This window comes from Hippocampus comes, unplaced genomic scaffold, assembly GCF_001891065.2.
Source record: "Hippocampus comes isolate QL1 unplaced genomic scaffold, H_comes_QL1_v1.1 scaffold6, whole genome shotgun sequence".
NCBI lineage: Eukaryota > Metazoa > Chordata > Actinopteri > Syngnathiformes > Syngnathidae > Hippocampus > Hippocampus comes.
The window spans coordinates 148,579-173,085 of record NW_017805833.1 but is presented as its reverse complement, the minus strand read 5'-3'; the positions used below and the strand labels follow the sequence as shown (position 1 = coordinate 173,085).

Here is a 24,507-nt window from a genome sequence, read left to right as displayed (position 1 = left end):
AACAATAATCCACATTTGCCACCACCATATTCCACATTTTCTCCAATGTCATTCCACAACATCCAATCTTTCCATATCATTTAGTATAATGTCATATCTTTCAATCACATTCCATATCATTCCAGATTTGTCAACAATTTCACATTTTTTACCAATATCATTCCACGTCTTCCAGTATCATTTTATTTATTTGAATATCATTTCACATTTTTCCACCAACACATTGTACTTATTTTTTCTGTCACCAATATATTTCACACCACTCCATCGTACTCCATGTCGTACCACATGCTTCCACGTTTTTTTTCATTCAGTCTTCCAGCATTCCTGCCCAATTTCTCCAGAAATTGACATTTTTTTTATTTTTAGTTAAACGTTCTGATCATAAATAATATACAGTATACACAATATAACGACCATGGTGTAAGCTAATTTGATTCAGTAAAAAAGAGGAGGTAATATAACGCCTCTTTAGTATTTACCTGTTAATTTCGCGTATTGATAAAATGCTATTTAAGCAATTATAATGGCGTTATTAAAGCGACAATCCCGCTGCGTGACTCCGTTCCATAAGAAGCCCCAATTCCATGCAAGGCAAGGAGGAAATCCACTCCAGGTCTTGCCGGCGCCCGCTCCCCTCCACTGAACTCCAACCCCCGCGCGCTCTATCAGCATCTCATTCCTGTCTCAATATGTCTCAAGATGGCGGCCAATGCAGGATCGATGTTTCAATATTGGAAGCGCTTTGACTTACAACAACTACAGGTCAGTGGACGCTGTCTTTTGATTCGCTCGGCTGCCGTTCTGCGAGTGGCTCGCACTTCTCTCCCGGCTGGGTTTAGTGTATGTTTTTGTTCCGCCGCCGCTTCGGTCGCAGGTTTACGGAGGGGGAACAGAGCCCGGAGAGCTCCCCCTCGCATTGATGAAAGTGGCTCCTCTCGCTGATCAGAAATTGATCCTCTTTGTTCAATTCCACATCGATCGGACCACTGCGACCGGCTACCGGCGGGGGCGACGTCGCCGGGATGCGATGAAATAACAAAGCCCCCCCCTATAACCCCTCCGAGCCACCGCCGACGAACGATGTCGGCCACTACGGGAAAGCTTTTTCGCCTTGGCCACCTTTTTTATCGCGTGTTGTTCAACTTTTAGTAGCCGTAGTTAGCCCGACGTTTTAGCCGCGAGCTGGCTACCTTAGCTGGGGGGTGGGGGGTAGGGGGGGACACACCAAGTGGCTCTGGTTAGACGGTGGCGCTATGAGGACAGCCGACTTTGACGCCACACACAACTACTCTCCTCTTTTTGTGGCATTTATAAGCAAATGAGCAAGTTTACTTGACGTTTTAGCGAGCTCTTCGGCTAGCGGTTTGAAGGCAGTTTGACGCCAAGTGGCAGTTTGGTCGGCTGTCTGTGAATGTATATGTGTGCGTGTTTTTTTTAACCACTTTTAACCCACTCTTGTTCGATGAGTGAAAATTAAACAACACTTAAATAGTGATACTGTAGTTCAATGTAATTTGATTTTTTACACCATACACGCGGAGGAGCCTGCTCTTGTTGCGTTTCTTTTTTTGTCTATTTATTTATTGCTCTCTACGATGAACTCCTGAAATCGTGCGTGCGTGAGCGCGCCTGCGGAACCCGGGCTGTAAATTGGGCCCAGCGAATGCGTGTGAACGGCGGCCTGCATGTACATGCGAGCCGGTTTGACCTATCACAAGACACCAAGACAATGGCACTGTTGTGAGTGTGTGCCCCCTCCTCGTTCCCCTCCTTGTGGCATTTAACGTGAACGTGCCCTAGTTGGACTTCAACACTTGATGACTATTAGAAGAATCCCATCTGGGTCATGAACAGAAAATGGCGTTATATGGGCAAAACACGGTTTCCCCAAATTTGCATGGGATCAAAACTTTCATCTGGGTCACGATGAGCACTCAGACAAAAGGAGAGTGAATAAGTCTTCCCGGTGGCCTTTGTGTTGCACTTATGCCACATCATCAAGGCTCCACTTCTCCTATTTATTTGATCCTACCCCTGCCCCCTTGTTCATGCATTATGTAAAAAAATGTGCCTCGCTATCTGTCTCCCTCCCCCTTCCTGTTCGCCATCCAATCTCTCACTGCCACCCTCCCCTCCTCCTCCATTTTTATTTTTTTCTTCCCCTTTCTCCTCACTGGCCCTTCACCCCGCTCTCACCCATTTCTCCCTGTTTGAACTGCTGTGTGAATTTGTGCGGGATCAGTCTCTCCCCCCCCGTGCCCCCCCTCCCTTTCCCCTCCCCTAGTAGATGGACTGCCAGAATGGACAGTGAAGGCAGCGCCAGCAGCCAGGACATGAAAAATGCATCGCATAAGTTTGTGATAAGGCCCTGGGTAATTATGGCAAAGGCCCCTATCACAAGCGATTAGTCAGGACAGTGAATCTGAGCGTGTGCAAAAAGGCTGGCGCTTGGCGGGCTTGTCTGCGGGATAGAAATCAGTCAGGGCTGGTGTGTGTGTGTGTGTGTGGGGGGGGGGGGACTCCTCAGAACATTCACTGTCTATTATTGATGACATCCTATTTACTCTCACTCACACCAAGAGGCTCCCGGAGGAAAGTCCTCATTTGGATCAATTTTTCTGCACGTTGTAGAGGATTATGCAAAAGGAGGGGGCGAATTTCCCACCGATGACTCGGACAAATTTGTAGGAATGTTGCTCGAAATCTATCTAGCAAACCCAACTTGCCTTGACTACACTGTGACGAAGATATGTGATGTCAGACTCCAAAACTATAAACTACAGTGAGGCCTCAGTTTACGATGGAGTTGTGTTAACGTGTTTTTCCGGCGGTCCATTTCGATTGTATTGATGGGTAATTGACGAAATAGAGCAATAATGTCAAGTTGGATAAATATCTGGTGTTTCCATCTTCGTGTCTGGTCTTGTATCCGCCAAAACAGCGCACCGGGAATCCCTGTGCTTAATTTTGTCATGTTTGGAACGGATGTGGCGTTACCTTGTTGACACATCAGTTGCTATTGAGTGATGTGCCAGAATGTTATTGTTGTCATATATATTGTCATCTGCTTCGGGGCTGGACTCGTACCTTGATTTCGTGATTGGTGTTGGTTAAATAATTTAACCACCAAATCTTTGTCATAGCTGCCATGAGATCTCGGACAGAAAGGTTCTGCAAATTATTATAAGCTTGCTTTAGTACATCCTTTGTAAGAAAGGTTCTGCAAATTATTATAAGCTTGCTTTAGCACATCCACTTCTTGTCACCAAAAGGTGTTTTGGATGCAAAATCATTTATATTTTTCCTTTTGACCACCACAGGTAGATTTCAAGCAGAATAATGCCGTTAGTTGAAGTCAATTATGGTTCTGAAACATCTGACCTTTCTTCTTCTGTAACCGAATGCAGCACCGAAATAAACACATTGAAAATGAAGCCCGAAAGCTCATGTATGATTAATGAATTAATTGTCAAAGATGAATACAGAGGACCTTTTTATAATGATAGTTTTTTACAGTAAAAGGTAGTTTTAGTGAAAAAAAGTATCACTTTCCATGATGAAAAATTTTGAGGTCACAGGACAACGGTCGCACCCGCAGAGGTGCACTAAAATGCTTTCTGCAGTTTAAAGCTGTTCATAGTCGGGGGGTGGATACACGAGACAGAAGGTATAAAGCGACGATATAGAGAGCACAGGAAAAAAAAACCTTTTTGTCCAATTGAAGTTTAATGTAAAAAGTTTACTGTCAGTTGAAGTTTACTTTAAATCAAATTAAGCAACGTATATGTAAACAGCAACACATTCAACCAAGCCATATTATTTATTTATCGAATGAAAGTCCGATATTTTAATACTCACACGTTATGCAAAACACCAGAGACCGGCCATCTGATATTTGCATGGATGTTACAGTAACTCGAAACCTTGAAACGACGACTACTTGAATACAGAGGGGGCAGCAACATGTACAAACATAGCATCAAGCCATACTCACAGGTATATGTGTCTCAATTGGGGATCTTCTCTGCCTCCTTTCTTTATCTTAATGATGTCGCATCCCTTCCAGTCGACTTCTGTGCTTCCCGGCAAGCGATAAACCACAAATGGCACCATTTGCACACGATATATTGGCGATATATTTGGGATCAAGCAGATTACATTTCCTTGATCAACAATGGGGTCCATTTTTAATTGTTTTTTTTCATGGGATTGTCCTGTATTTCTGGCCCAGAAGTGTTTTGCACTATAATTATGATTTTATTACTTATGTCAGCATAGGTTAGTGATAGGTTAGCATCCTGATTTCACAAATGTACTCTTTTTCTAATGCCATAGTTAGAATTCTTCGAGACTCCATTGTCATTCCAGTTACGACTTGCAACAGTTTTCACATACTCAACATGCGTAGTCTCTCTGTGAAATATTTTGTTGGACCAGACATAGTTTGTCTCCATCATATTTTGTGGTTTTCGACATAATCCACAGTTATGTCGCGCTGAAAGACATGCTGATTGAGATCAACCACATATTTGTTGTCGACTTTCAACTGGAACTCTTTGAGGTCCAACCTCTGAACTTCCAAGCGGGTTGTTTCCCAGCTCTCCGGAATGCAGCGTATATCATCGCTGTTCAGACAAAACTTTGTCTGTCTGCATTTGGACATTTTCGAACATTGAGATTCTCCTCCATGTACAATTAAAATTGTGCAGTTTAGCGCCGAACCAAAACGGGTTGTATTACACCACATTTTTAGTGAGACCAAGACCCGTACATTCACTTTAAGCGGACTTTGTATGAAGACATGCCGCTCGTCGTTACTTTGATATAATAAATTAAGTGAGGACAACCTTGGTTTTGAGTAGATGCTGATGGGCCTGGGCGATTATGGGGGAAAAAAAAATCATCTACCGGTACATTCTTTTGATTGAGCTTGAAATCACGACGAAGAAAATGATTTTTAATTGATTTCAAAAGTAAGTATTTATTCACCAACTAAAAACTCACCTACTCAAAACTGTCGTCATAGCCTTATGCCCGTTCATCCCTGCACGTGGAACGCTTTATTCTTGAAAACTCTCTTCTTTTTGTCAAGTACAAAATGACCTTGTAAATATGTGAAATTCGAGCTTCTTGCCTTTTCGTTGTTAAAACCCGTATCTCACTGAGCGGCCAAGGTTTGCAAGTGTATGCGCACATCGACAATGTTCGTTTTGTTTTTTTGTGGTCAGGGTTTGTTCAGTGTTGCAAAGACGTTCGCGAGACACAGAACAGTTTTAATGCTTGCTGCCAACAGTTGTTCCACAAGAGATGCTACAGCATTTAAATACACGTGTGTAATTGTTTTTGTTGTGTGTTTCGTTTTACTGTACGCTCCAACTAGGGGTGTCATGAAACAGCTTGAATAATGCTCAGGGGCGGCGGAATCACATACACAACATGGAGCGTTTCAGGGAACTTTCATGACGTTGGGAACCTGTCAGCGCGCCGCACCGTTCTGCATATTCATGTTTTTTTTCTTTGATGGGAACGTTTCAAAGATGGACAGAAGCCAAGATGGAAATCATGATTATATTTGGTTTCATCAGCCAGGGCCTGATGACAAACCAATGTCTCGTTTCACTGAACCGAGTCTCATTGATACACTCAGGTTAAAATCCGGAAGCGAATTCAGCCATTAAACGATGAATTCTGCTCCTTTCGTAAGTCATCACTGCATCTCGAGCTTTTTAATATGTCTTTTTTACTTTGCTACACCAACCTAAGCAGTTTTAGAAGGACTTGTTTACATCGACACGTTTCCTCAATCAGACGGAGACATTCAAAGCAACTGAAACAAAATATCGACATGGTTCATCGAAATGTCGTTTTTGTGTGACGCTACAGCTGTCTGACAAATATTTTTTTTTTCAGAAATTCTTGTGACATTAGGTTAAAATTATTGGACTGCTGCGGAATTTTTCTAATTACAATTGTGGCCCATTTCTTCCTCCCGCGCTTCAGTGCGGCGTGTTTCGTCTTGACGCGCAATTTTGGTGCGTGTTGTTCTCTTGTGATGATGAAAATCCAAACCAACCAAGACGTCATTCGCTTTAAGCCATCACGGTCTATTCCTCAGGCTCCAGCTGCTGATGTTCATTAAAATCTTATTTGATCAGCGTGTCCCATTCCCCACCGCATGAAGAACCAGCTAGCTGGTTGTTACAGGACAGAGAGTGCTTTGAAAGAGTGTCCCGAGCTGTTAACTTGTCATCTCTGCGTGCAGGCCCCCCTTCCCCCCTTGTTATATTTTACCCCTTCCTTTCTGCCCCCTCCCTTACCACCACTTGAAACACAAATGGGTGCAACAGTGACGCTTTTAGCAAAGGTCTTGCACACTTGCAAAATGGATCAGTGATTCAGAGATGACGGCAGGATGACTGTGAATTACAGATGGAGGAGGTTTTTATCGACTAATCCCCGTCCGTCCATTACTGAGCGGAGTTTCTTTAGAGGAGCTCATCAGTCTTCTCTCCAATTGTTGTGTGTTGTTTTTTTTTTTTTTTTTTTTCTGCCCTCCTCCTTCATTTTCATTTGACCCAGTCAAGCAGTTTGCTGGGAACATTGTGTCTTTACTTGGGAGCAATGGGAGATTGTGCTTCATTATTGGCAAGCCCTAATAAGATATGAGATGTCAGTATGCTTGGGATTTTTCTGCGGAACGTTGGGAAATTGAGAAAAGAACTTTAGTCTTGTGTGATTTATTCGGCCTAATGGCCTTCATCTGTCCTCCCCCACTTGGAAATTTGTTACCTCCGTAGGCATCTGTTTATTCGCCAGATTAGTGAAAATTCACTTGATCGTTTCGCTGAGTTTGAGTCAAAGAAGAAGCTACTTCTGTTAACATTGCAATTTATCTTGTCAGTAGAAAACTTAAGAGTGGCCGTGATAATCGACTGATTGAATGTTTTCAGTTGTGTGGAACCGATTGATTATTCCTGTCTGTCCTGAAGGTGGTGACACAGCAAGCTAGCTCTGAGAAGTTGAGCTACATCCACTTAGACTTCTTTGTTCGATGGCACAATTCCTCCGGGAAGTTCATTCAGCATATTCATATGGGAGACGCCGAGAGCCATGTCTCACTCAACTCTTTAGCCCAGGGGTAGGCAACCCCAAATATTGAAAGAGCCATATTGGACCAAAAAACAAATATGTCTGGAGCCGGAAAAAAAATAAAAGCCTTGTATACGCCTTATATGTAAATTTCCCCATTGTGGGACAAATAAAGGATATCTTAATCTTAATGAAGGCAATGCATGGTGTATATGTCTGTATTAGCTATATTAGCCTACTATCAAAATGACTACGTTGGCTAAAAATACACAATGAGCCTCCATGATTAACATTTGTGGAGAGCAGGGGTGCCCCAACTTTTTTGACCGAAGATTTACTTTTTGGTCAACCAACCTCCCGCGATCGACCCGTTACCGCACACGCGCGCATACGCACGCACTTACACATGCAAGCCATAATGAGCAACAGCCAATACGGCCGCTTAGATGAACGAGGAAGCGGACGCACTTTTGCAACGTGTTAACTATCGTAGCTCACGTGTACTGTTTAAAAATTTTCTCTCTGCCTTCCAGATTCCCAATCTTTGCCAGTACCCTCAGTAAATTGTACATGAAACACCTGACTGACATCCCGCCCTGCTAATAGAAACCGGTAACTTACGCAGGCTGTGACGCAAATCCTCGTTGACAGAAATGTTGAATTTTAAATGTTATTTGACACAGCATTGGAAAACGTTAAGAATGCTTGTGTCATGTTTGTCCTCTTCCAGAAACCATATTAAAACAAAAAATATATTTCCCTCCCCCATCTTTTTCCATTTTCAAACATTTGTGAAAAAGCTCCTGGGAGCCACTAGGGCGGTGCTAAAGAGCCGCATGCGGCTCTTGAGCCGTGGGTTGCCGACCCCCGCTTTAGCCAGTTAACAGCCAGCCACCTGCAAGTTCAACTGCCGAATGCCATGTCACTAACCAGGCCATCCCCAGCCATACACACTCATTGTCACAGGTACGACAGTAAACATGAAAAATGCAAGTCTCTAATGGGCAAAAAAATAATACCTGAGCATCAAATGTATATTATTTTGTTTACTCATGCAAAATCTTTTTTTTTGTCTGATTAATCGGTAATTGGTTGAGCCCTTGATTTGAAAAAAAAATTCAATAGCTACAGCCCTATTCAGAAAATTCAGTGATGGTTTTTTTCTCTTCCCTTGAAAAGCAGCAATTTGTTAACAGACGTCAGACAGTCCGGGTAATTTAATGACACTGGATACCCACTCCAAGTTAAAACGAGAGTTATGCAGTTGGTGGTTTTGATTCAAGGTTTACAGTCAATTGTTCAGCCTTGCAGCTCTCGTCTGTTTTCTCTGTTTGTTGGCAGCTCTGTCGTAACTTTGGTGAAAAGTGATCTGTAGTTCAATCATTTTCCTCCGGTTTATGCCGGGTAAATTTAGTCAAGGCTTCGGTCAGATGATCCCGGTGCGGCGGTCTTCGGCAACCCGAGTGGTTTAAATCTCTCAGCGGCCGGTCTGCCGTTGCTGCTGCTGTTGTCTCCAGGAGTTTTACTCTTAATTTACGAGCTGGTTGTCTGAAGTCACTGGTCAGGATATTTTTACCCCTACTGTTGCTGCACAAGCTGGGGGAACATCGAGGATTGGGGGTGGGGGTGGGGGTTGGAGGGGGCATCACGTCATGCTTTTACTGTAGCCAAGCAGCCCTCTGCCCAGTGACAAAATCTGGCATCGGGACTGAGCTTGCACTGTGTGCTTGGTGGGTGTTGACGACTAAGCATGAGTCAGAGAGTAGGGCGAGTGCGTGGCAGGTCTTTGGTGTCTGCCACTCGCTTGACTTCGGTCTCGCTCTCCGAGAGCTTTTACTGAATACCCCCAAGAGGAAGAGAAGACCGCCAGACTCCTTCTCGTATCTCGACGGAAGTCGTCCTCACCTTGGACTCTTCCTTTCCCCACTCCCTTGTTTCACCCTCCTGCTTCAGAGGGGAGTGTCAGCTACGCCCAGATTAAGCCAATTTAACAAACAAAAATAACTTGAGTCATAATCTAATAATCCCGTCGAGCACATTTTGCACGACACTGTGGAAATTTTGACCAGCGCTTTTGAGTTCAGATCAAAACAGCTCGGAGCAGAAGTGTAGAAACAGATTGACTTGACTTTTATTTAATGTTATTGTAAAAAGTCTGAAGTATTTTACTTTTGTGCCCGTTGAGGTTTATTTTTCCCAAATGCCCTTTTTATTTTACATCAGTTCATCTTTTGGTGTGAGGTCTTGTGCAATAAGCTAACGAGTCTTGGGATGTTTTGCAGGACAGTGGTTTAAATGCCGATTGTCCGTGCTACTTCAGTTGCATATTTTTCACAAAAACAACCATTCGTGCTCACAATCACACACTCAGTACAATTTAGAGTATCCCATCAACCTGCTGTGCGTGTTTTTGGAATGTGGGTGGAGACCGGAGCACCCAAAGAAAACCCACAGACATGGAGTCGTTGTTACATGCCATCAATATTGTTATCGAGTAACAGTTGTGCGGTTAGTGTAGTTCACTCGGAGTGACAACATTGGACAGTGCCTTTGTTTAGGTTGCCACTTAATGCAACTAACGAGTCTTGGGATGTTTTTCAGGACAGTGGTTTAAATGCCGATTGTCCGTGCTACTTCAGTTGCATATTTTTCACAAAAACAACCATTCGTGCTCACAATCACACGCCAGGTACAATTTAGAATATCCCATCAACCTGCTGTGCGTGTTTTTGGAATGTGGGTGGAGACCGGAGTACCCAAAGAAAACCCACAGACATCGAGTCGCTGTTACATGCCATCAATATTGTTATCGAGTAACAGTTGTGCGGTTAGTGTAGTTCACTCGGAGTGACAACATTGGACAGTGCCTTTGTTTAGGTTGCCACTTAATGCAATAGCATCCCTACCAAATTAAAAGGTGGACACGTATGATTTATTATTTTTTTCCAAGATCCTCTTTTCCTCTGACAATCAACCCACTCATAGCATATGGTCTCCTTTTTTTGGATCACATATGAACAAATAGGTGCTTGACACCTGAATTCCAAAGTTGCAGATGAATAAACTAAAAAGTACTTTTGTGGGAATCCTGGCACTTGTGCGGACATGGTTTTTGCAGGGATGTTTCAATAAGCTGCCGGTACCAATACTGATCGCTTGGATTTGATTTAGTAACTAACTCGAGTAACAGTTGTGCGGTTAGTGTAGTTCACTCGAAGTGACACCATTGGACAGCGCCTTTGTTTAGGTTGCCACTTAATGCAGTAGCATCCCTACCAAATTAAAAGGTGGACACGTATGATTTTTTTTTTTTCTAGCTTCTCTTTTCCTCTGACAATCAACCCACCTGCAGCGTATGCTCTCCTTTTTTTGGATCGCATATGTACAAATAGGTGCTCGACACCTGAATTCCAAAGTTGCAGAGGAATAAACTAAAAAAAAAAAAAAGTACTTTTGTGGAAATCTCGGAACTTGTGCGGACATGGTTTTTGCAGGGATGTTCCAATCAGTGTTTTAAGCTGCTGGTACCAATACTGATCGCATGGATTTGATTTAATAACAAAATAAATAAATACATTTAGAGTTACTGTTTATTTTTTTTTTCAATTGATTGATTAATCAGTGATAGAAAAACATTTGTGAAATTTCTATCCCTTCATTTTTCCAAAACAGCACATGGCTTCAAATAGAAATAGCAGAAAACGCACCAACAAATTCTGATTTCATGATGATGTTGGTCTGTAAACATGTCAGAAAAGCAGAGCTGTGTGCAAATTTCCTCTATGGATTCACCACAAACATAATCAATACTCACATTTACATAGAGCATTGTGTTCCAATTACAACAAAGCCAAATTACCAAATGGAATAACATTTAATTTGGATTCAAATTGGTGGTCTATTCGTTTTTTTCAATTCGAGGATTAAATTAATGTCATAATTAAGTATAATAAAAAGTTGTCGAAACAAAATAAGAATGCTTCAACTAACGTGGACGTTTTCAACTGCTGCTTTTTTTAAAAAATTTTCGATGGCCGCAGCCATGGTTTGGAACTTTTGTTTTTATGTTCGAGGTGTTTTTTTTTCCACTTGCCACTCACTATTCACATGTTTGCGTTGCGTCTCATTTAGAAAGCTATAAGCCAGACACGCACCCTGCAAATAGCAACAAGAGATTCCCTTTCAAGCACCAGGCATCATTTACAGGCCCTCTCGGAGTCGCTCACCTACAACATCATTGAGTTTCACCAGCTCTTGTGACAGAATCGGCCATTACTCTGCTGCTCTTTCAATTGAGACGTCATCGCATTTACTGATCAGGCACTATTTGGCAGGTTCACGATAAAAGGCACTTGACATTCGCCCTTCGTATTTAAAAATGAGGTTCGCCGTACAAGTTGGATCAAGGCAATGGAACTCTGCTTGGTTGTTGAAAATGTTCCACCTTCAATCCAAAAGACTTCTAAGTCGTGGGTGTGGAGTTCCCCTATTTATGTCACCGCTAACCTTGTTAAGATCATTTCACAGAACAGGCAGAGTATCAAAATGAATACGGTAAAAAATAGAGCGGCAGTGACGTTCCAGAACAGTCTTTCTGTCCCATTTTAACCGCCATGTCGGTGCTGCCTAACCTTCGTCTGTGCCATCTAATTCAAATGTCAGCTCTTAATTTACAAGTCCACATCCACGCGCGGGCTGAAGTATTTAGTATAGATGACCGCTTTTGAAATTTGTAGAACTGTGTGATAGGATCATAAAAAAATTTGACATTAGACCAATTGACTTTTCATGAGCGAAATTAGAAGTCATCTTGATGAATGGATTTTTTTTTTCAGCCATTCCTCCTTTGAAAGCTTACCTTTCTCATTGTTTAGAGCAGTCTTTTTCGAGCCGAGGCACATTACTTTCATTGAAAAAAAATCCCGTGGTACACCACTGGCTGAAAATGGGGGGGGGGGGGATCTTATTTTAACAATCAAAGTGTTGTCATTAAAAGCGTTTTTTTCTTTTTAACATTGAAAAATAACGTTCCAACACATTGAATAGGAATCAAATAAACATCAATCAAATATTTTATAATCATTCATATTATTCTCACTCTGTGATAAATGGTTTGGATGAACACATATCTGATATCCTGGCAGCAATCGATGAAAGACACACAATGCTCTTCCTCCACAGCTCTGTCTCTCTCTGTTTTTAGTTTTTACAGCAGTCAGGCTATTTCTTTAGCCGCTTCGGGTCCGAACATCTCATTTATATTGCCACTGGGACTTTTTATTTTTTATTTATTAATTTCTTTATTGAGCCACAAATTCAGCGACATGGTAACTTGCTTGCAGGTCTCATGAACGTTGGTTGTGTCTCCGTGTGTTCACGCAGGCGAACAAAATACTCTACATTTTTGTTTCGGAGTGAAGGGTGTTTTGTTTGGAGATGGGAGTTTAAGCTTACTTGGGATCATAGCGCTGTTGGAGAGCGTTTCACCACATACCAAGCACAACGAAATCGGGGTGCCGTTGCATCTCCGGTAAAAGTAAATCCAAATGAATGATACCTTTCGTTGTATTGCTGAACGCCAAAAACTTCTCTTGTCTCGAAGCGCAAGGCAATTAGCTAGCTGCTGCTGCTACCTACCGGTATGGAAGAATCCTACATGATTACTCTGCCAGGCGACAGACCGCACAGGCATCCAAATTGGATCATTTCGCACGGCACGCCTGACAATATCGAGGTGTTTGGAAAAACACTAGTTTCGATGACAGGAAAGCCCAGTAAAACAAAGACCAACTGTGTAATGTTCTTTATTTGGGGGGAAAAGGCTCAAAGTGATAAGTGGCAAAGTAATCGTCAAGTAACCCTGTCATAAAAGCTGCATTTTTTTTTTTTTTAAAGGAAACATGACATAACAATGCTCCATTGTTTTCCATTCGCTCTCCGTGTGCAGTGTCTCAGTATGTTAAGGAATATAAGTTGAAAATAACCTCAAAGAAATGTCAGCTTTGCTGAGTTGTGTGAAAGGAACAGTGGAAATTTCAAGCTTTAGTCCGTTTGATTGGTTGTGAAGTTGCAGATTTCTGCGAGCCTGTGTGACCTTTTTGAAGTTAAAAAAAAAAGACCTTAACCTGGAAATATAAACAGAAGCAATGGACCAGAAAACGAAATGGAGTCCCATTTCCACAAAGTACCACATTGTGATCATTTAGACCAACTGCGAGCAGTCACACTTGAGGGGCCAGTGCCCAAGTTTTCCTGAGCGCTTGGCTGCGTTTAGATGTAAAAGGCTGCACGGTCGTGTGTCCTCCTGCATAAACCTAGCCGTGACGTGTTTCTGCGACAAAATCCTCCGTGGCCTGCAATGATTGAACTCCGTGCCCTTCCTTATTTTAGCGCTGTTTATCACATTGTTATCATGCTGTCTGGGCTATATATGGCAGGAGTTTCCCTATATGCAGTTGTGATCCCATATCAGTCCTTGGCCTCCGTATCACTGTGCGGATAGATCATTGACAAGCCGGTATTGAATTCTAATAGGCCTATTGGTGTGTCCTAATGGCCCTCATATTGAGTTATGATATTGGCAAAGGCTGATGGCCTCGGGATTGAATGATGACTTTGGTGGCTAGCCGTCTAATGCTTCTCAGTATTGAATTATGATATTGGGGCACTTTGATGGTACACGGATTGAATTATGATATGGCGTGCTATCTGCTAAAAGCTCGCTCAGTGTAGTTTTCAATGTCAATCACGGCCTCGATGGCGAGATCCATCGCCGGCCTTCAGGCTCAAGCCATCATTCACATCAAATATGAGCAGCCTTCAACCTTTAGCCCCTCCTTTGCCGTCCGATCTGTGCCTCTCTCTACTTTTCTGGTATTTTTTGGGGTGATTTTTTTTTTTTTTTTTTTTGCCTTGATGTCACTTCACCCAGGCAGGATTCGCTAAATGTTATATACACGTTTTTTTTAAATAATGCAGAAACAAAGCAGATTAACGTGAACAGACGTGCAAATCTCCTTTAGTGATTTGGGATAAACACTCCATATCATACTGATTAAATGAATCGAAACTCACACTGCTAGGAATTAGTCTGATGAGCTGACTGTATTGTGGAGCTGGTTGATACTGCTGAAGCATTTGTGCGCACAGTTGTTACGGTGCCTAATGCTAAAATAATGGAACGGTTACAGCTCCGAATCTGAGTTGATTCAACTCTGCAAGTGTCCACACCTTCTCAGGGTTTATGTTGAGCTCATGCCCATTTTGGTCAGTTTAAAAGAACCCAGAGTGCTAATGATCCCCCCGCCAGCTTGCAGAGTAAATGGACGGCCTGCTTCTGTGTCAGCCCTCTAAAAATAACACAGACTGCTGGCTGGGCTCAGCACAAAACTACTGCCGATTATGATTATTCAACTACACTGTATTCGCAGGTGTGTGTGTGTGTGTGTGTGTGTGTGTGTGTGTGTGTGTGTGTGTGTGTGTGTGTGTGTGTCGGGCAGGGCATAATTTCTGTTTCACATAGTGTTTGCCTGATTGATTTGATGTGAAGCTTGCAGAGGCCCTTGCTGTAAAATGTGTTTTTGATTTTGGAATTTATTGTTGGAGAATCATTTGAGGTTGGGGAAAAAGTGGTTGACCTTTGCTGAAGCAATGCGATTGTTTTGATCGCCTCTCAATGGCTGGTTGGCTAGTTTGCGTGATTACACGGCATGAATTTTTAGGAAAGCTTTCAGATTTCCTTAATCTTCAATTTTGTCATTTGTTGTTGTTTTTTTTTTTTATTTTAATGAAACTAGAGGAATAGATATTATTGTTAATTTTACTGTGTCTTATGTGTTGTGTTGTATTATTTTGTCATTTTATGTTAACTATTCTGTTGATGGCGGCGCGGGCACCCGCAGCGGCTCCTCTCTCTCCTGCGGTTGAGAGGAAAGAAATTTCATCTGTGCTGTATGTTGCACATCGAGCACATTTGACAATAAAGTTGACTTGAACTTGAACTTAACAGAGGCATTTGACAAATCTTTTAAATATCATTCGCTGTGTTCTGAACTCCTGTTTTAAAGCCAGTTGTGTCATGATCAGAATAGAACCCATAGCTACAAGCTAGTTGGCTCAATCAGGGATAGTAGGGTATCCAATTTTTCCTGTATTACATCTAAAATGATAAGCATCACTTGCACATACATCATCCATTAAATCAATTAATCAATTATCATTATTATAATTATGATTCCAAGTAGAGTTTGAGTATTGATAAAATTGACTCAATCAAAAATCTTGTTGGAAAATTAAAAAAATTGTGACGAGCCCGTTCTGCAGTCCATGGTGTAAAATTTTGTCGCAATGTGCTAACGTCTGCTAGAATCATCCTCAGGCGGTACCTTGGCCCCTGCTGAATCTTTGACCCGAGCAGCTGTCAGACTGAAGTCAGAGTTCAGAGGTGGGCTGACCCTGCCGGCCTCCCCGTGACCCAGACGGTCTGACTGGGCCAACAGTCAGAGCAAAGAGACGACCACTTTGCCATCTGGCTTTCCCCTTTATTACCTCAAACCTCCTTGAACTTATTTGTTTATTGTTTATTGAACATATAAACATAAACAGTAATAAAGTGACAGAAAGTAAAGATAAGTAAAATTGTAAAAAAAAAAAAAAAAAAGGAAAAGAAAACAGTCATCATACAGCACAATTACAGTATATGTTCAAAGGTGTAGGAAGAAGTTAAAAAAAAAAAAAAACTTATCTAGTCCGACCCCTTGTTATGTATGTATTAAGATATAAATAGATTTTTTTATATCAATCAGAAAAGAAAAGGAAAAAGTCTGCATATAAACAAATGCTTTTACCCTCTATTTTTACAACTTTTGGGTTGTATAGGGACTATATATACACACTAGCACATTTTTATGTCGATTTTCTCTTGTATTCAGAATGGATGTTGCATTACATTACTACATTTAATACGTTTATCAACTTAATTCTGATTTATTATTATATTTAATGTATCAAATTTATCAACTTAATTCTGATTTATGTAGGTTTTTTTGTACTATTCTCTTGAATTTGTTTTTGAACTCAGCAAGCGATTTACTCATTTTCAAGTCAGTTTCAAAATTATTCCACAGATTAACACCTATTACAGATACAGTCCGTTGCTTGCTTGATTTTGGATTTTTTGTCGAGGTTGGGACCCCTGAAATCATAGCAACGTTCTCGAATTTTGAAAAGCTTCTGGATGTTTTGGCAGAGCAGGTTATTGTGTGCTTTGTAAATTAATTGGGCTATTTTGAAGTCAACCAGGTCATAAAATTTCATAGTGTTTAATTTGGTAAATAGTGGGTTCCGTATATTTTGATCTAGTAATAATTCTGATTGCTTTTTTTTTGTGCAGTTTTAAAATAGGGAGTGTGTTAGTTTTACAGGCGTTTCTCCATATTTCCACACAGTAGGTCATATATGGTAGTAATAATGAAGAGTATCATGTGTACAAAGATCTCATATTCAGCACATCCTTGGTTTTGGATGTTTTTGTGTGGCTTCCAACAAGTTTTGCATCTATTACCAATCCAAGAAACGTATTTTAATACACTATTTCTATTTCAATTGAGTTTACCATAATTTTAATTTGGTTTTTGATTGGTCTCGTGCCAAAAACAATTAACTTGAATTTTTTTCAAGTTAAGTGACAATTTATTCCCGTCGTAAATTTTTAAATTTGTTTAATTCATTTTCCACAGTTATCAGGAGCTGTTTCAGATTTTCTCCAGAGCAGTAGAAATTTGGATCATTAGCAAATAGGACACATTTAAATTGTTTTGAGACACTGCAGATATCATTTATATACCTGTATAAAATGAATAGTTTTGGACCAAGCACAGACCCCTGAGGAACTCCACGAGTGATCTTCAGTTGATTAGATTTTTTTTTTTTGTTGAACTGTATATCTGTTATATGGTACACCTCTGATGCCATATCTCTTTAATTTATTTAATAATATACTATGATCGATAGTATCAAAAGCTTTTTTTAGATCTAGAAAAATCCCAACAGTAAATTCTTGGTTGTCTCTATTATAACTTGATCTTGAGGTGTTAATGAGTGAAGGGTCAAACAATCCTTAACACTCAGCATGAACGGGATTTGTATAGTTCCGTGTTTTCCAAGACCTTGGTAAGTCTAAACTTGTTTAATCTGGTTTGGCTGTGGTTGAACAGTCAGGCTCTGAGGCCTTGTTTCTCAAAATAAAAGTGGAAGAAAGAGGGGGAGGGGGGGGGCTGTGTGCTTAGTAGACACAGGCTCATCCGCTGACTGCCGTCTGACCCCCGAGTTCAGCAGTATGGTTATTAATAGGCCCAGAGGCCTCAGCTTCCAGGAGGCCCTTCTGATCAAGTCCAGATGTGCAAGAGAACAAGTCCAAGTCAGCCGATCCGTGTTTCACATGGAGCGCAGAGCAGGCAGATCGGCATTTTGTCGAGACTGATAAAGAGCGAGCCGGGGAGGAAAGGGAGGGACAGGAGACCTTTCCACAGCAGGAGTGTGTTTTCTGAGGCTTTTTGTGTGCGCGCTTTACTTATTACACTCTCTGCCCTGAGACCCAAAGACCATAAAAACGTATGGCATCACCATGGCGACCGTTATAACTGCCTATAAAACAGCGTGTAAATGGTGAAATAAGACAAACAGACCAGAACAGGCCTGACTGGCTGGCTGGCTGACTGGCTGACTGAATGGCTGCCTTCCGCCGTAAAACTATTTGAGAGCCAGACTGAAGGAATGCCTTGGAGGGTGCTGTGGCTGTCACGACACATGAAAGGATTAGGCTCTGTGTTTTATCTCCTCTTTATCTGATGGTAATGGATAAGCTGAGTGTAGCCTATCATCTGACGCTTGGGCCCTGGGTTTCATGTTTTAGTCTGGTGATGGTTTGTTGAGTTGACCGCTTTGCTCTATTGATTGCCATTTGATGGTTTTGATCTGTAGGCTGTGTTGAACAGGTCAGGTCTTTTATGCAGTCAGGGCTCCAAATAGCTTTTAGCTGTCCTTCATGGCCCCCGTTGCCTCACCATCACTTTCGTGGTTTGTTTGATGTTTGGATCAATCAATAGAAAGCTGGAAGCTCTTACAGACTTCCTAGTGAGCTCCATTCCTCTTCCTTTATCCTTCCTGCTTCAATATCAACATTCCCTCAACATAGGTGCCTACAATTACAACCTATTACTAAGCTAACTATACTGTCATTGCCGTGAGGATAAGCCATGCTTGTTGTCTTGCTCTCTCACTGTTTCTTTGCCTTTTTCTCCCCCACCCCAAAGTCACGCGAGTGGAGCAGAAAACACACCAAGGCTGTGTAAGAGTTAGCCTGCAGACACGCTCTGTTGATGCTGATCTTATAGACCACGGATGTCAAACTTAGTCAGAGGTCCAGGCCATGGTAGAAAACAGTGACAGCATGAGCTGGATGCCTCAGTGTAAATATATTCTTGATGAAGGTTTGGACCGTGCTCTTTTTAATTCATGCTGACTCGATAATGGGTCATCAATGGGAATATAAGGCTGGATTGTTTATTGTATATCCACGTCACATTGGACAAAACAGTCGGAACTCACCTACAGTACAAACATAGCCTAATTCAATAAAGAACGACATGACATCAAGTATGGAAAATACAATGAGTATCTGCAGACAGGCCACTACATTCTCACAAAACATCGGACCACATTATTCTGCTCAATACAAGACCAACCTTGTATCAGGAGTTCAGAACATTCAGAGAGAGATTCTCACACGTTAAAAATAATGTTGAATCAACAACAATTATTCAACAGTACCTCGCTCTGTCGACCCCTGACTAAAGGCGATTAAGCCGCAAGTCCACACTTGCAAACAAACAAAACATTCAAGTGATTGTTAAATGTCCCCATAGACAGTCAAGGAAATGTTGTTAAAAGCCCAACCCTGGTCAATTAAATGAGACACTATTGGGTGCCATTTGACTTGGTTTTGACTGCACAGCCTTTGGCACAAGCATTGATAGAAACACTCACCCTTCTGTTCACCGGCAACCATTGTCAGTTAGCTGGGTTCACCATACCAACAGGGTGCACCGTCATCTTGAAGAGCTGGTTAGATGTGTTGTCTTGCCTGAATTGGCATTGGGGATTAAAAAAACCCAGTGGTGAGTTTTTGTTGTTGATCTGACATGTTGCGACATGGACACTTTTTATTTTATGTTTTTTTTGGGCGCACATACTTGTACAGTATGGTCTGTGTTAGTAAACAGTGACAACTGGGACTGAAATTCAGCACTGGCCTTTTTGCCTGAGACTGGGTCAGGTTGCTATCTATATTTCTAAAGCATTCATGGGCTAAATTGTGAACTGGACTCTTGGTGAAAAACTGAGAAAAATATATCAAAATTTTGGGGAAAATAAGAATTAAATAACACCACCCCCATAGACGCCAGACTTTTCCCTTTTCACGGTACTTTTGCCTTTACTGCTAGATACTACAATCATGTGGATTTAATCGACATTGGATTACAGTACAAGTTGACTTATTCTTGCAACTTTTCACCGCACTCGGAGCCTGCCGGATGAGATAGCGTGACCATGAGGATCACGATGGTTTGTTGTCAGGTCTATCAGGGGCTAGCGGAGGAAATGTAAACAAAAGCGGAGCAGCTCAGACACGCTATGGCTAGGGTAAGTTAAATGCTAACCACTCAAAATCCCCAGCCAAGCCTCTTTACCTCCCACACCAGATCCATACCACACAAAATGGATGATTTGGCATTACAACTAGCGGGAAATCGCGATGTTCAGGACTGTTGCATTTTATTGATCATGGAAACTTGGCTACGGGCTCAGATTCCCCACGGTTCAGTCCAACGAGAAACAAAGACAGCGGCACAAAGTGAAAATTCATTGCCAGATTATGATGTCGAATAATGCACAGACACCAACTAAGGACAACTTTATTGCATGCTCGTGACCCCAGTGAGGATAAGTAGTTCTGAAAATAGGGCGACGGATAGCAAACGGTATGACGCTCCATTGTTTCCCACTGTCAAAATGGTAATTAATACTCGTTGGAACATAAAGGATAATGCCGGCACGGCTTGTTGAAGTGTAGCTATATTGAGTGATATTTTCAATCATTTGTTGGGTTTTTTTTTTCCCCTTGAAAATGTCTTCACATGAAAATGGCCAAGCGCATTAAAATGCTTGCGGTCATGCCTTTATTTGAAAATGCGTGCTGCCGTGTATGTGTGTGCAGTGTGCATTGTTGAAATGTCACTGCTAAAGAAATAATTTTGCGAGTAATTTATTGTTTAAAGCATCAATAGTAAATCAATAGTGTAAAAACACTCCCACATGCAGTCCCGCTCTAATGTTCCTGCCAGAATTTTAAAAATAGGAAAATTAAGATAAATTGTTCAGGAAGGGAATTTCTATGGGTTGGCTGCTTTGCGAATGTGATGCGGTCCAAAATTTTGGTGCAACTAACTTTAGCTTTGGTGCAAAAAAAAAAAAAATTAAAAATAAAATAAAAAGTTGGGCGCACCTTTGTAGCAAATACAAAGAGCTAGTGTAGAGCCCTGTGACGATGACCTTGAGCAAAAATATTGTGGTATCATGGTATCATAGTTTTTTTTCCATTGAACACATTTCACAGGTACATGAATGAATGTGAATTGAAAGCGAACTATTCCGTTTTTCTGAATTAAATAAAAATGTTCTTCATAAGCATGTTTTGCAAATCCCTCTGCTACCAAGTTGCGGTACTCGGCAACGTTTCAGGGCTCGCTGACTGCTTGCACAAATCATGTCAAGGGTCAGTGGTTGAGTCACTTTGCCTGCATTGACGACTCAGAAAACCCAACTCGTACCGCTGATGGAAATTTTAAGCCGTTTTTAAACTGTGACATTTTAAAACTGTGGTATACTTTGCAACCAGTAACCGTTCAATGCCTAAAATCTGCACTTGCAAGCAGATGTAATCGTGTTAATAAAAGCTTCACAATGTACCCTCAACAAAGGTATTTTTTTATCAGGTGTGCAGAGCCAGGATTGAATGTTCCCAGGGCGTAAAAGAGTGAGTGTTTTGGATTTGAGTGGTCCTGCAACTGAACAAATATCATAAAGTTGCAAAGCCTCCTTAAATGGAAGTTCCTAGTGAATCACAACAAATCATATTGTTTAACGAACCGAGAACAGATCTAATCTTGAACAAGTTTGCGCGCCTTTGACAACTACTCCATTTTCCAGGCTGGTAGACTTTAAAAGACCAACATGAGTGGATATCCAGCATCCAGACTTTGATTGATTTTTATTTCCTCGTTGACTCTATTGCCCACCGCAGGAGGCAAATTATTTTTTGTGGCCATCCTGCACCCCCCCGACCCCATCATTATCCGCTAGCGATTGCTTGTATGTGCATCTGATGTCATGTAATGGATAGTGGCCGTATCAAATGTGTGTCCAGTCCTTGGGACCCTGGCGTCTCCATTGAGCTAGGCGGCCCGCAGAGCACCACCACTGTTTGGCCCGACTTGATTAATCCCTATCACCCCTCTTCACGATCACCGTTTCCATTTTTTTATTTTGGGGGGGGGGTGTCCGTATCTGTGAACTCATCCTCGCCCCAATCTCCTCTCCGTGGCACGGAATGGCTTCCTGGTAGGATGGAGGCATTAATTCAGGGATGAGAGGTGTGATATACTCGCTCTCCCTTTCTCCCTCCCTGTATCTGTGCTCTGTTTGTAATGCGTGGCCTTTATCATGGCTGAAACAGCTCACTACCCTCTGATCCTATCTCGGATCTCAATATCCTAGCCGTTCCACCCTGTAAACGCAAGGATGAAAAATCTTGCCCTTTTACACCCCAGCATATCACCGTACCCCCTTCTCCTCCCATCGCACACCCCACACCACTCACCCTTTGTGACGCGGCCCTCCGGCTGAATTCCAGCTGAAAATGAGACCAAGTGAACTGCACTTCCTCCATGCCACAAAGCATCTTAGTCTCATTATATTTGTATTTAGGCACAACCTTCTCTCCCCCCCTTGTCAAGGCAATAGGTCAGGCAAAATAATGACTCGCGCTCAGCGAGTTTGAGCAGAGTTAAGGCTGGGATACTGGGGGAGATAAAACAACAAGCAGTCTCTCAGCAGAAAAAAACATGGATCAATATAAACGAGGCTGCCGTGTAAAAAGGCTGCTTTTGATCCAGGCCTCCATCAGCGTCAGCGAGGTTAGTCTTGACAGCTCTCGCGCTGCTGCTAGATATGGATCTGTGTTAAGAAAAAAAAAAAAGAAAAGCAAAACACTCAAGAGACTACAAGATTCTTGTTAGAATCCAACCATTGTTGACTTCAGGCGTGGGCCCACGGTTGTTTCATGTTATGAAGTCTTATTGCATTGATGAAGGGAAAAAAAATGAATATAGGATAAGGTTTGACAATCAATCAAATTATCTCCTGGGCTGTACACAGGAGGTTCTTGGGATATGGCTGTCCTGCTATATGACATTTTGAGGTACAGAACGTGTGAGGCGCAAGAATTTGTCATCATGAGGCAGAAGAAGGGGCGCTCGGGTACCACCGTAATTGCTGTTTTTCATTTGGGTTAAGTTGGGTTAAGTAGAAACTTGACAAGACTTTCCGAAAATGACAGTATGTCAAAATTTGAAGTTTGCTTTTGAATAGCCACTTCAACCTGAGTACAATGCACCAAGAATTAAGAAAGTTAGACGATGCGTTTTGGAGAAAAATGGCCTTTTGGGGGAACGTTTTGTGCGATGGTGTCTATTGAAAATTTGGTCCAAAATGCTTTCAAATTCGAGTAAAATATAACTTTTCTTTTTCACTAAATTGCCTCAGTCTTCTCCTTTGATCTGCGACTCGGGGAATCATTTTCTGACTGCCTGAGAATATTTCAGTAAAAAATGTCCACCAATAAGTTCGTAAGGGACAAAATTCTGATCATTTTTTTGTCAATTTCTCAAAATTAGCATGTTTCAAAACCTCAACTTAAATAGCACAAATGGAACATTATTCATGAGAAAAGCAGTAGAATAGGACAAGTACTTAAGTAATCAGTTACTTTTTGCTAAATGTATTTGTTCTCAAGGACTTTAGAGGCTGGCAAAGTGTTCACGTCAGAAAATTCCATGAAGATGGCGCCCACTTGTCATGTTGCTATTGGAAGTGTTTTTCTAAACTTATTTTTTGGTATTTATGAATTAAGTTAATGGTTGACGATAGCATTTGTGGCATGCGTCCAATGAAGTAGTTTGCGCAATTGTTTTTCATACCAACGTTGAGTGTAATTATGGATAGGTTCGTTTTAGTTTACCGATAAGCTTTACGTTCAAATTTGGATTTTGTCGGAACTCCTTGTAAACCAAGGAATCCATGTGTGACCCACAAACTGTTTGTTGCCCACTACCACGTTAAACACACACAAACGCACTTGCAGAAAAGCGTTGACACCTTGGCAAAACATTTGCGAACCGGAAGTGAAGAAAACTCTATGGACGTGCTTCCAAAATTTGAGGATGTAACTCGCAAAAAGCACCGTGCGGTTGGCGAAGCGCTGTTGCATTTAAAGCCCTACCGTGCGGAAAATAGGCACGCAGGCAGACGTGCAGGAAGGATGGCGGCCTCTTATCTGCACCGCTGTTGTGCTGTGTTTTGAGGGGGCGTCACCTGTGATCTGTTCTCGTGTAGCGTGTCGCTGAAGCGAGCGTGGCTGACGCTCCTGACTGAGCCACCAACCCCGCGACTCCACCCCCGCACAGTAAGTACGGCATAGAGAACAGTCAGCCGCAATATTGTCAGATGGTGGATGGGGGTTTGGGGGGGTGGGTAGGTGGGTTTGAGACGTAGGCCTTCCAGATTCCAGATAAGGAATCTTTACAGATGCCTTTTCTGTTTACTATCATAACCACATAACCGCCTCAGACTTGGCAGCGATAAAAAAGACAGATTAGCGAGTGCGCAGGCAGCGCCGAGAACTTCATCTCTTCAACATCTGTCACAAGCCTCTAAAAGGCTTCCCACGTTGCAACACATTCACAAATGTTTTATTTTAAAATATGAATCGCCTTTGTAGTGTGACGAATATGTTGTTTGTGTTTCCGAGAAGTACTGAATATATTGTCTGTCTTTTTTTTTATTTTTATTTTTTTATAGCTGGCTTCAATTCAAAGGCGGTACTTTATTAGATGAATGCGTGAAGTGTGCAGTGAATGTGGAGCTGCACCTACATTGTGTTTGGACTTGAGCTGGCATGGCAGACTGCTTGGCATGTCTCGCTGGCCAAATGGTGTAAACAAAGTATTTCTAGCGGTTAAAATCCCAATTACTCTTCAGAGAATGAGATCCGAAGGCTGGTGTTCTCTCTCTTGATCC

The 24,507-nt window shown here is 41.9% G+C and overlaps 1 protein-coding gene across 4 annotated transcripts in view; it reads left to right on the top strand.

The window, feature by feature from the left end:
* The first annotated feature begins 670 nt into the window (after nucleotides 1–670).
* The window catches only part of cux1b (cut-like homeobox 1b), a 96,775-nt gene continuing 72,938 nt past the window's right edge, over nucleotides 671–24,507 (top strand). For 3 of the 4 annotated variants that reach the window (XM_019887636.1, XM_019887635.1, XM_019887634.1), the window contains exon 1: nucleotides 671–765. In XM_019887636.1, the coding sequence (XP_019743195.1) occupies nucleotides 703–765 (63 nt within the window). In that variant the 5' untranslated portion in view covers nucleotides 671–702. The remainder of the gene's footprint in view (nucleotides 766–24,507) is intronic. The other variant, XM_019887637.1, reaches the window with a different exon arrangement.